General features: G+C 41.0%; 1 protein-coding gene across 4 annotated transcripts in view; it reads left to right on the forward strand.

Annotated features, from left to right (window-relative positions):
• Positions 1-12000, forward strand: part of PXK (PX domain containing serine/threonine kinase like) — a 75478-nt gene that overhangs the window by 35190 nt on the left and 28288 nt on the right. For all 4 annotated transcript variants that reach the window (XM_082663301.1, XM_082663299.1, XM_082663302.1 and 1 more), the window contains exons 4-7: positions 237-423; positions 9163-9240; positions 9744-9817; positions 10544-10618. In XM_082663301.1, the coding sequence (XP_082519427.1) occupies positions 237-423; positions 9163-9240; positions 9744-9817; positions 10544-10618 (414 nt within the window). The remainder of the gene's footprint in view (positions 1-236; positions 424-9162; positions 9241-9743; positions 9818-10543; positions 10619-12000) is intronic.

The following is a 12000-nucleotide window of genomic DNA, read 5'->3' on the forward strand; positions in this document are numbered from 1 at the left end:
GTATATGTTTGATAAAAAGAAAACCACATTACAAAATTAAGTTTTAAAGTTGCTACGCTGAATAAAGCATCTTATCAATTCTTAGTTGTTACGGTTTTTCACATTTTTATAGTTTGACAAATTAGGATGCATCCTAAAATACCTTAGACCTAATGAAATATGATGGCTCAGGATTCTGATAATGTATCTTATTTGGGGATGACATGAGTATAATACTTTTTTTTTTTTAATTAAAGATTGCAGGCCTAAGTCTACCTCTTCCTCCCAAAAAATTGATTGGTAACATGGATCGTGAGTTCATAGCTGAGAGGCAGAAAGGTCTTCAGAACTATCTCAACGTTATCACCACAAATCATATCTTGTCTAATTGTGAGCTGGTTAAGAAGTTTTTAGATCCAAACAACTATTCTGCAAGCTATACTGGTAAGTAGAGGGATCTATCAGCTACAGTCCCGGGACAAAAGAGGCGCTTTTCTTTGCTGGAGATAATACACGTGGGAGAAATTCTCCTTCCAAATGAGGAGATGTGTACATCTGTTATAGGGTGTTATTCATTTACTAATAATTACCTGATTGTATTTTTACCGTAGATATATAAGAAGAACATTGTTCTAAAATGTTTGTGATGTCTGTTTAGAAAAATATGGAGGAGAACTTATTGTCTGTGTACAGAGTCTTGTCTTTATTATCTTCCCTGACAAAACAGAGAGTAAATAGTCCACAATAATCTATACAGTAATCTCAATTTGATTTGTATTTGGCTCTGTTTTTGTGTTTACAGTATATACTATGCCTGGTTTTCCTGGGAATTACTTTAAACACAACAGTGATCCAGAAGTGTTCTTTCTGTGTCTTCCCCGTTGCTTGCTGAAATCCACTCTGTGCAAAGCCTAAAGAAGAGGTAGTTCTCTTCCAAACCTTCCCTGGGTCAGGGTGGCAGCCAGGGGCCTGAGTTGGAAAGGGTGCCAGTCACACACAAAGCTAGCATCAGTAATGTAAGCCCGTTGTCAGCAGAATGAGTGATTAAATATTTAATACACTCTGGCGTGGCCTTGAAGAGACCAATAGAAACTGTTGTAGAACTGAACCAGTGACTAGAATTCAACTGGTTTTTTAAAACTAAACCATGCTTAGAGTCTAAGTGGAACTCTGGGTATTATTAATAAGCTGATTTTCTTGCTAAGAGAACAGATTGTTTACCGGCTACATTTTAGGTCCTCAGAACGCTGCTTTTGAAGTAATTGGGGGGAGACACTTTTATTTCTGCGTCAGATAGAGGGGCTGCTTTTGAAGTAATTGGAGGGAGACACTTTTATTTCTGTGTCAGATAGAGGGAAATAGAGGACTACTTGTCAGGCACCAAACTTTTCTGCATAATATAATCCACCTGGGGAGCTTTAAAAAATCCTGATGCCCAGGCTGCATTCATGCCAGTTAAATCAGAATATCTGTGGATTGGATTCCTAATTTGTAAAGCTCCCCTAGAGATTCTAATTGCCACCGAGTTTGAAAACCACAGTTAGAACTTGCTACTTGCAGTGTGGTCCTTTGACAGCAGCACTGGCATCACTGGGAGCTTGTCAGTAATGCAGGATTTAGGCCCCAGCCTAAACCTAGGATCAGGATGTGGTTTTAACAAGGTTGCCATGTGGTTTGCATGCATACTTAAAGTTTGAGAAGCCTTGTCCTAGAATGTACCTGCCATCTTCTAATGGAAGTGCCTGTAAGAAAAATGCGTTTCTAGAATGCAATCAAGTGAAGGAAAGTTAATTTCACACTCACATTTACTGTAAGTAACAATGAATTGTTACAAGGCTTGCATCCTTCCCCCACTTGTTTCTCGGTTCACGTAGGAGAAAAGGGGCTCCCAGGACAGCTCGCATTCTTTCAGAGTAGATCTCGCTTGGCTTTCAATTCACCATGCTTTATTTACCTCACTTGTTCTCAGAATTCAGATCATGGGCCTTCTGGATTGACTTTTTTTTTTTTTTTTAATTTATTTATTTTTGGCTGAGTTGGGTCTTCGTTGCGGTGTGCGGGCTTCTCATTGTGGTGGCTTCTCTTGTTGCGGAGCACGGGCTCCAGGCATGTGGGCTTCAGTAGTTGTGGCATGCGGGCTCAGTAGTTGTGGCTCGCGGGCCCGAGAGCTGAGGCTCAATAGTTGTGGCGCACAGGCCTAGTTGCTCCATGGCATGTGGGATCTTCCCGAAGCAGGGCTCGAACCTGTGTCCCCTGCATTGGCAGGTGGATTCTTAACAACTGCGCCACCAGGGAAGTCCCTGGATTGACTTTTATCAAATCAGTCCCAACCCAGCCCTCTTCATTGGTTTGTCCACATTTTTTCCTGAGGGTGTCTGCTAATGTTCTCCCAGGGCAAGTGTCAAGGTGTAGTGCACACATGATGATGCCATTCATTCCATAAACCTTGACTGTCTGCTCTGCCTATGCCATGTGCTGGGTGCAGGGCTGGGTGTTGGGGTGCAGGTGTGAAGAAGATGTGCTTCCTGTTCTCAGGGAGCTTATACCGGAAGTACCTTGAGTTGCCAGGGGTCAGAGCTAGCAGGGATCTTGGAGCAGACGTATCAAAACTAACCCTCCCGTTTTATTTTTTAATGTTATTTTTTGTTGTTGTTTTCCTTCCGGTTTTATTGAGATATAATTGATATACAGCACTGTATAAGTTTAAGGTGTACAGCATAATGATTTGACTTACATACATTGTGAAATGATTATCACAGTAAGTTTAGTGAACATCTCTCATCTCATACAGACGCAAAATTAAATAGAAAAAAATTTTTTCCTTGTGATGAGAACTCTTAGGATCTACTCTCTTGTTAAATTTCATATATAATGTACAGCATTGTTAATTATAATTATCATGTTGTGTATTACATCCCTAGTACTTATTTATCTTATAAGTGGAAGTTTGTACCTTTTGGCCACCTTCATTCAATTCCCCATCCCCCTATCCCCCCTAGCCCCCACCTCTGGTAACCACAAATCTGATCTCTTTTTCTATGAGTTTGTTTGTTTTTGAAGAATAATTGACCTACAATACTATGTTAGTTCCTGTTACACAACATTGTGATTTGATGTTTCTATACATTTCAAAATAATCATCATGAAAAGTTGATGATGTCAACTTACAATATGTCACCATACAAAGATATTACATAGTTATTGACTGTATCCATCCATGTGGTTGCAAATTTCATTCTTTTTTGTGGCTGATTAATATTCCATTGTGACTCTTAGATTGCTTCCATATCTTGGCTATTGTAAATAATGCCACAATGAACATGGGGGTGCATATATTTTTTTCTAATTTTCATTTTCATTTTCTTCTGATATATACCCAGGAGTGGAATTGCTGAATCATATGGTAGTTCTACTTTTAAGTTTTTGAGGAACCTCCATATCATTTTCCATAGTGGCTGCACCATGTTACATTCTCACCAGCAGTGCACAAGGGTTCTCTTTTCTCCACATCTTTACCAACACTTGATTTTTATTTGTGGTCTTTTTGATGATAGCCCTTCTGATGGGTATGAGGTGATACCTCATTGTGGTTTTGATTTGCATTTCCGTGATGGTTAGTAGTGTTGAGCATCTTTTCATATGCCTGTTGGCCATCTGTATGTTGTCTTTGGAAAAATGTCTATTCAAATACTCTGCCCATTTTTTAATAGGGTTGTTTGGTTTTTTGATGTTGAGTTGTATGAGTTCTTTGTATATTTTGGATATTAACCACTTGTCAGCCATATTTTTTGCAAATATGTTCTCCCATTCAGTAGATGGCCTTTTTGTTTTGTTCATGGTTTCCTTTGCTGTGCAAAAGCTTTTAAGTTTGATTAGGTCCCATTTGTTGGTTTTTGCTTTCTGTTTTTCCCTTGCCTGAGGAGACATAACCAAAAAAATATCACTAAGACCAGTGTCAAAGAGCTTACCACCTATGTTTTCTTCTAGGAGTTTTATGGTTTTAGGTCTTATTTTACGTCTTTAATCCATTTTTTAGTTTATTTTTGTATATGATGTGAGAGAGTAGCCAGTTTGGTTCTATTGCATGTAGCTGTCTAGTTTTCCCAGTACCATTTATTGAAGAGGCTGCCTTTTCTCCATAGTGTATTCTTGCCTCCTTTGTCGTGGATTAACTGCTTATAGAAGTATGGGTTCATTTCTGGGTTCTCTCTTCTGTTCCTTTGTTCTCTGTATATGCATGTGCATGTGTGCACGTGCATGTCAGTACCATACTGTTCTGATTACTGTAACTCTGTAGTATACTTTGAAATCAGGAGCATGATACTTCCAGCTTGTTCTTCTTTCTCAAGATTGTTTTGGCTATTCAAGATCTTTTGTGTTTCCGTACAAATTTAGAATTATTTCTTCTAGCTCTGTGAAAAATGCCAGCGGTATTTGATAGGGATTGCACTGAATCTGTAAATTGCCTTGGGTAGTACAGTCATTTTAGCAATACTGATTCTTCCAATCCATGAACATGGTATATCTTTCCATCTGTTTGTGTCCTCTTCAATTTCTTTCATTAGGGTCTTAGCGTTTACGAAGTACAGGTCTTTTACCTCTTTAGTTGGACTTATTCCTAGGTATTTTATTCTTTTTGATGTGATTGTAAATGGAATTGTTTTCTTACTTTTTCTTTCTGATAGTGTGTTGTTAGTACACAGAAATGCAACCAGCTTCTGTATATTAATTTTGTATCCTGCAACTTTACCGAGCTCATTGATGAGTTCCAGGAGAACCCTCTCGTTTTATACATGAGTGGCCCCCCCCAAGAAGGGCCTTACCTAGGGTTGCACATTTGTATGATTGTACAAGTGTCCAGTGTCTGAATGTTTCCCAGTTGAAATGCTCCTCAACCCCTGGAAGGTTGTCTGATCCCTGTATTTCCTTCTATTGTACGTCTCTCACATGCTGCTCTTGTCCTGATCTTTCCCCTCTCCCAGCATGGCAGACAGTTAGGAGTCCAAAGCAGATGTGGGCAGGAGTATAAGAAAATTGTCAGAGGCTCCTGCCAGAACTCAAATGCTCAAGAAGCTGCTGCTATTTAGAGGGCACAGTCCTGATGTAAAGGGATGGATGCTGTTTTCAGAGAAATGCTGATTTATTTCCCCCTTTGCATGAAATGTCAGAACTTGTCTTTCCTCTATGCTGACTCACCAGCAGCCTCAGGAAAGGGAAACCCAGGCCGCCTCCTCCACACCATCTTAACTGAGCCATTCCCCGAAAAGCCAGACAGACTTGTTCAGGTTTCCCAAAACTTACAGCGTGGCTCCCTGCACACCTCACACTTCTGGCACTTCCCTAAGCAGAGCCAGTTTCCCTTTAATGTGGATAACGTCTCTACCTCTCATCAGTTTCCAAATGGTCTGTGCTCACCACCCGGCTTCACTGCAGCAGGATTTGAGTTCTGCATTCAAATGTGGCCGAAATCACCATGCTCACATTCCTGCCTGTTGCTCTGACTGAGCCCAGAGGTGCTTTGTTGGAGGGGAACTGTTGATAACAGCCGTTCCCCAGGAGATGGGTGACTAGGAGCTCGGAGGACATCAGCAGCTGCCTCGTCTCCTCCCTGGGTCCCCAGCTTGGGATTGCTGGTCCCTTTTTTCTTTTTCGTATGTTTTCCTTATGACCAAATTCACAGAAGGGAAATAGGTCCTTGGTGCTTTGTTGAGGGCAGGTTTTGGGGTGTTCATTTGAATTAGAAAGTCTAATTGAGGGCCAGCTACTGTACAGGGAAAACAGGTGTCTCCCGGTCATGAGGGGTTTGTGTTGGGAAACACAGGCATGCACGCACACACACACCACCTTATTCATCTTGTTAGCAGGGTGCTTCACTGCACTGTAGCCGTCTTTGCCCGGTAAACGACTCCGTAAGGAAGCTTTTAATGTCCACGCAGAAGTCACTTGGACCAGAAATCAAGAGGCCTGTGTCCTGGTCCCAGCTTTTTTATTAGCAGCATCTCCACTCTGTAGGCCTTGAGGTCCCAACCTATAACACAGGAGGTGGGGTGGGGACAGTGGACCAGGTAGTGTCGAAGCTCTCTTCTAGTCCTAAAAGCCCAGGAATCCTATGAACAGGTCAGATAGTAGAGGACTCCAAGATGAAGGGAAGGAGGGAGTGAGAGAGGGATTGGGCAGGAGGGGAGGTTGGGAGGGAAGATGAGATTATATTCAGAACAAGAGCAGGATGCTTCAGAGAGGCTGGAGGCCCACATCCGCTTTGCAGGCTGCTGCAATATCACATGCTGTAGTAGTTTGGGGTATCTGGAGCCTAGTTGTGGGATGGGAGGAGTCAGTGTTTATTCCCTTTAGTCATCCCACGGGGCTGGGATCTAGGACGTCAAAGGCTGCACACAGTGGGGGCAGCTGGTACGTTCTGAGCTGAGAAGTCTGAGCTCTGAGGGAAGCACAGGATGGACTTGAAGGCATCGCTCTGCATTTCCTGTCTGGGGCTTGTTTATCAGCAACTACCGAGCATGCAGCTTTTCCCATGTGTCAGTGCTAGAGAAATGGAGGGCAAATGCCTTCCTTTTCATGGATTTCATGTTCTAATGGGAGGGAGTGTCCACATCCATTGAACATGTATTGAACCCTTAGTTCTTACTTCATCAGCTATTTATTGTGTACCTACTATGTGCCAGGTGCTACGAATACAGCACCGAGGAATGAATAGTCTCCTAATCCCATGCCCACCCCATGGCACTTCTGCAGGGAGATTGACAGGTGAAGACTGTGGCAGGTTAAAAATATGGCAGCACCTTGAGGGTGGGGGTCAGGGTGCAGATGATCCAGATCTGAAGATGGAGGAAGGCTTCCCAGAAGAGGTGATACCTACATAGAGATCTGCGGGGTGAGTAGAAGTTAGCCAGGCCAAGAGGCAAGGGCCAGTGCTCCCAGAGAGAAAGAAGTATTTTCGTATGGCTGTGGGCTCTGCCCTGTTAAGTTATTTCTTTCCAGCCAGAGTTCACAGTCTAGTGGAAGACAGTAGCCCTAATGTGAGACAGGATCCCATAGAAGAGGGACACGTGTAGCACCGAAGTGTGCAGAGGAGGGAAGAAGGGAGGGAGTCCCGGCTAGGGGAGCAGCAAATGTGGGCTAAGCCTCAAAGGATAGATGGATAGGAATAGAAAATGCCAAGGGGTGGAGGTAGACCAGTCTTCAGGGGCCTTGGCAGGCAAATCTCAGTGAAAAGAGTGTGAGGCTCATACACTGTGGGGGGTAGAGACAGAAGGGTAAGGTAGAGCCAGAGCTAGAAGCTTGGTCTTGATTTGGGAAGGAAATGGGGCCCCAATAAGGGCTTCTTAGCAGAGGAGTAGATGTTTAGGTTGGAAGTGTGTTACCTGAATCTGGGGAGAGAAGGGATTAATATCGGGAGCATGGTAGTCCTGTGATTTACTGACAATAAATCATAGTTCAGAGGAAAGAAAATGTCCTGTCTACAATTCCCTGACCCCAAAGGTAAAAAAAGCTATTTTCTAGTCCTTAATTTGCCAGTAACAAATCTACCATATTCCACTTGCTCACAGCTGTTTCCCCCATTCCTAAAACAATGTATAATACATAGTAGCGTACAGTAAACATTGTGGAATAATGATATTGTGGGGAATTATGAGTCACTGTTAGTTTTGAACCAATTGTCCTTTACAGTCTCTGAGAATGATATTGTATCCCATTTAGAAAATTATTTTTCATAATCCTCCTCAAAGTTGTTATGATTTTCACGTAAAAGAATATCTTTTTAAGCAGTTTATGTTCAAGTTATTTTGGAAATACTAAAAGCATTTTATATCCGTATTACTTATAGAGGAGGTTCAGAGTTCCCAGTGTCGGTTATAAAAATTCATCTGCTTCTTCCACTCCGAACCTCTCTCCAAATGTGTTGTCACATTGGAGTAGTTAAAACAAATGTAAATGGAGTCTGTTCTGTGTCTGTCATCTCATGTTCTCTTTTGTGTGGACAGCACTGACACTTTACATATTGAGTCAGTAAGATTGTTTTCTTCCCCAAACTTCAATTCATAATGTACTGTAAAATATATCAAAATGATATTGTTTGCCTAGCTCTCGGCGTAGTTAATTCCAGACTAGGTCATTTTGACACATGGAAAACATTTCTGCTAAATCCCTCGTGCCTGGGATGTAACTAATGCTAGGCAGAGGTGCAGTTCCACAGTGAATTTGCAGGATTGCTCTTTGCTTTCAGGGATCCAGTGTGGCTTCATTCACTCACTACATTGAGGGAAAATAGCAAATTATAGATGTTGCTTTTTGCAGGAAATGTAAAAACACAGTTATTCTGATAATTTCCTTATACAGTGAACTTTAAAGAACTTCCTCTTTTCATTGTCTTCTTAGAAGGGGGAAACGTTCTCATGATAAATAAACACAAAGAGAAGGGTGGATTTTTTTCCAGTAAACAGGCATACGGTAATTTCCCACCGTAGAACCATATTGTTGCTGTACATGGATGCTTTTCTAAAACATTGGCTTTTATTTCCAGTATGTATATATTTAAGGCTAATCGCTTCTTTGTTGGTGAAAGCTATAATTTCATGAGGAATGAAGGCGGGATAAATATCACTTGGAGCAACATTTTATGCTCTTCCAAGCTGAGCTTACAATACGCTTTGAGTTTTGTGCTCGGGTTGTTGTCTGGTGCATATATTGAATTCTTGGGTTAAGCCAACTAGTTTGCATATTTTAGGTCTTCCAGTATAAGTAATTATTCCACTAGTAGTTACTTTCTTTTCTTTACTAAACCTGTTATTTTGGAGTAATTTTAGATTTACAGAAAAAATGGCAGTGATAGTACAGAGTTTCCGTATACCCCTCACCCGTTTTCCCCTAATGTTAACATCTTATGTAAGCATGGCACATCTGTCAAAACTAAGGAATTAGCATTGGTACATTACTCTTAACTATAGTTTTATTCAGATTTCACTAGCTTTTCCATTAATGATCTTACTCTATTCCAGGATCCAGTCTAGAATCCCACATTTTATTTAGTCTGTGTTCATTTTTTTATAATTAAGTTTTTCAAGAAGGTCATAGACCATAAGAATTTCATTTGCAAGAATAATATTTTAAGCATATGGCACTTTCCTGATAGTGTTTGACTAATGAGTTTCTAAAATATCTTTGCAGAGATTGCCTTACAACAGGTTTCCATGTTCTTCCGATCAGAACCAAAGTGGGAGGTGGTGGAACCATTGAAAGACATAGGTGAGAAACTGCCATGCCCATTTTGTTAAGAAAGATCAGAGAACTGGGTTCTTTGTCATGCTTTCTTATGAGTATCCCAAGAAAGTTTTTATGCAGGTGAAATGCATAAGAAATGCAGGTGATTTCTTTTTCTTTTTGCCTCCGTACAGTTTTAGGATGCAGTCCTTAACTTTTATTACTTAATGAATCTTGGTTAAAGCTCCATCTGAAGATTTGGATGGTAGTAACTAATAGTTTCAGAACCATCATTCATTCTTGTTTTACCTTTTTCACTAAATCTAAACTGAAGTGCTGTTTTCCCTTTTCCATGAGTAGAGTAATTTCTTTGCTTTTTTTTTTTTTAGTTCAGCTTTTACCATGTCAGTATTACCAGATAGTTGTTTAATGGTGCCTATATAGCTATGAATAATATTTCCAAAATTAATTTTTATTAATTACTTGGTCACCAAAACATATCGGTGTAAAATCATGTAGCTGTAAACACATCTCTGCTTTTATGACAGGTTGGAGGATAAGGAAGAAATATTTCTTGATGAAGATTAAAAATCAGCCAAAGGAGCGGCTAGTGTTAAGCTGGGTAAGCTGTAGCTTTTTTTGCTTCAGGCTCATTTCAAGGACTTCAGATGGGTTTATGAAAGCAGATATTGACAAGAGAATTACAAAATTGTATTGTGCTCCTGAGTGATGTAAAGGCCTCCTTAGTCACACATCAAAGGAGAGTCATTTTAAGTCACTTTTTTATGCATTTGGTAGTATCGATGTGATTATGTTTGATCAACTAGTAAACATTTGGAAAAAATACAAACAGTTTAAAATAGTTCTCTGTAACCTCTTTAGGGTTGACAGTTGGGCAGTTTGTTTTAAAGAAGATACTTGGGTAATACTTTGTTTTATCTATCACTTTGAGAGTTCTAGTGATACACTTGATTAATGGAATTAGGTAAGATTACAGTTAAGTCCTAGTATTTGTATGTTTATATGCTGTCTCTCCAGAAAGGCAGTGAGACAGCAAGAAGTAATGTGGTTTTCATCTTTGGTTTACAGTTAGATATTTGGACAGATTAAAAAAAAAGGGAAAGACTCGGGGATTCCCTGGCGGTCCAGTGGTTAGGACTCCCACACTTCCATTGCAGGGGGCACAGGCTCAATCCCTGGTCGGGGAACTAAGATCCTGCAAGCCATGTGGCACTGCCAAAAAAAAAAAAGAAAGAAACATGAAAAAAAGAAAAAAAGGAAAGACTTAAAAGGAGTTTTTCTTTTGATGACCAAGACAGCACCCTGATATTTCTTCCCATGTTTGCAGGCTGACCTTGGTCCTGACAAGTATCTGTCAGATAAAGATTTTCAGTGTCTAATCAAACTTCTGCCATCCTGTTTGGTGAGTACAAGTCCTTCTATTATTCTTGGTACTGATGAGAGATTCACAGTGTTTTCTCATGAGTGACCATGGACAGAAGAGCCGGAAATAGTCTCTAGGCTTGAGAATGGAGAGGTACAGTGGATTTCATTTCAGACTGAGAGAGCTCGGGGCTACTCCCATAGATCAGAGGCCATTTAAATGACATTCATGACCTCTAGACAATCCATGACACATGTGGTAATGTAAATGTAGTTTTTGTGTTTTAAGCAAATACCAGAAGAGGAAAGCAGCCACTTCTCTGAGCCTCTTGTTCTTGGTAAGGACGTTTGTATCAGTGAATTGAAAGAGCTCTTTCCAGCCTGAGAAAACAGAACTGATACAGTTTTAGGTAAACTGGATGAAGAATTCTAATCGAAGGCTTTCAGTGGAAAGAATGTCATGAGTGTATTTCAAAATATATGCAGAAATTTTTAAGGAAAAGAGTAATCTGGCCAGAAAATTGAGTTAGTGTTGATGTTCTTTATCTGTTTTATGCATGAGGTTGTGGGACCCTTGAATGAGCACAATTAATCTGACCTGTCCAGTTGGGTTGGCAAGTTCATTCTTCTTTTTTTTTTAAGTTTTTTTTTTTTTTTGGCTGTGTTGGGTCTTCATTGCTGCACACGGGCTTTCTCTAGTTGTGGCGAGTGGGGTCTGCCCTTTATTGCAGTGCGCGGGCTTCTCATTGTGGTGGCTTCTCGTGTTGCGGACCGTGGGCTCTAGACATGAGGGCTTCAGTAGTTGTGGCATGTGGGCTCAGTAGTTGCAGCATGCGGGCTCTAGGGTGCGCGGGCTTCAGTAGTTGCAGCTCAAGGGCTCTAGAGCGCAGGCTCAGTAGTTGTGGTGCACGGGCTTCGTTGCTTCGTGGCATGTGGGATCTTCCCGGACCCAGGCATCAAACCTGTGTGCCCTGCATTGGCAGGGGGATTCTTAACCACTGCGCCACGTGGGAAGTCCTGGCAAGTTCATTCTTGAAGATAGAGTGTCTTGTCAGGCTAGCAAAACCAAGCTTTTAATGAGGTGTGATGCTGGCCAAAAAACAAATGCTGTGGTCTTTGAGTTTGATTAGTTGTGTCACACAGGCTGTGAGCACCTAATTCTAAATTTCTTTGAATGGATGTGCTTTTTAAAAAGAAGATAGTGCAGGACTTCTCTGGCGGTCCAGTGGTTAAGACTCCGCACTTCCGCTGCAGGGGGCATGGGTTCAGTCCCTGGTTGGGGGAACTAAGATCCTGCATGCCATGTGGCATGGCGAAAACAAACAAACAAACAAAAGTAAATAAATAAATAAAAAGATGGTGCATATTAATTACAGAAACTCAGAAAACACAGATAAGCAAAAGTAAAATAAAACTTGCCCA

This window comes from Grampus griseus (assembly GCF_964374135.1).
Source record: "Grampus griseus genome assembly, chromosome: 10".
In the NCBI taxonomy this organism is placed as follows: Eukaryota; Metazoa; Chordata; class Mammalia; order Artiodactyla; family Delphinidae; genus Grampus; species Grampus griseus.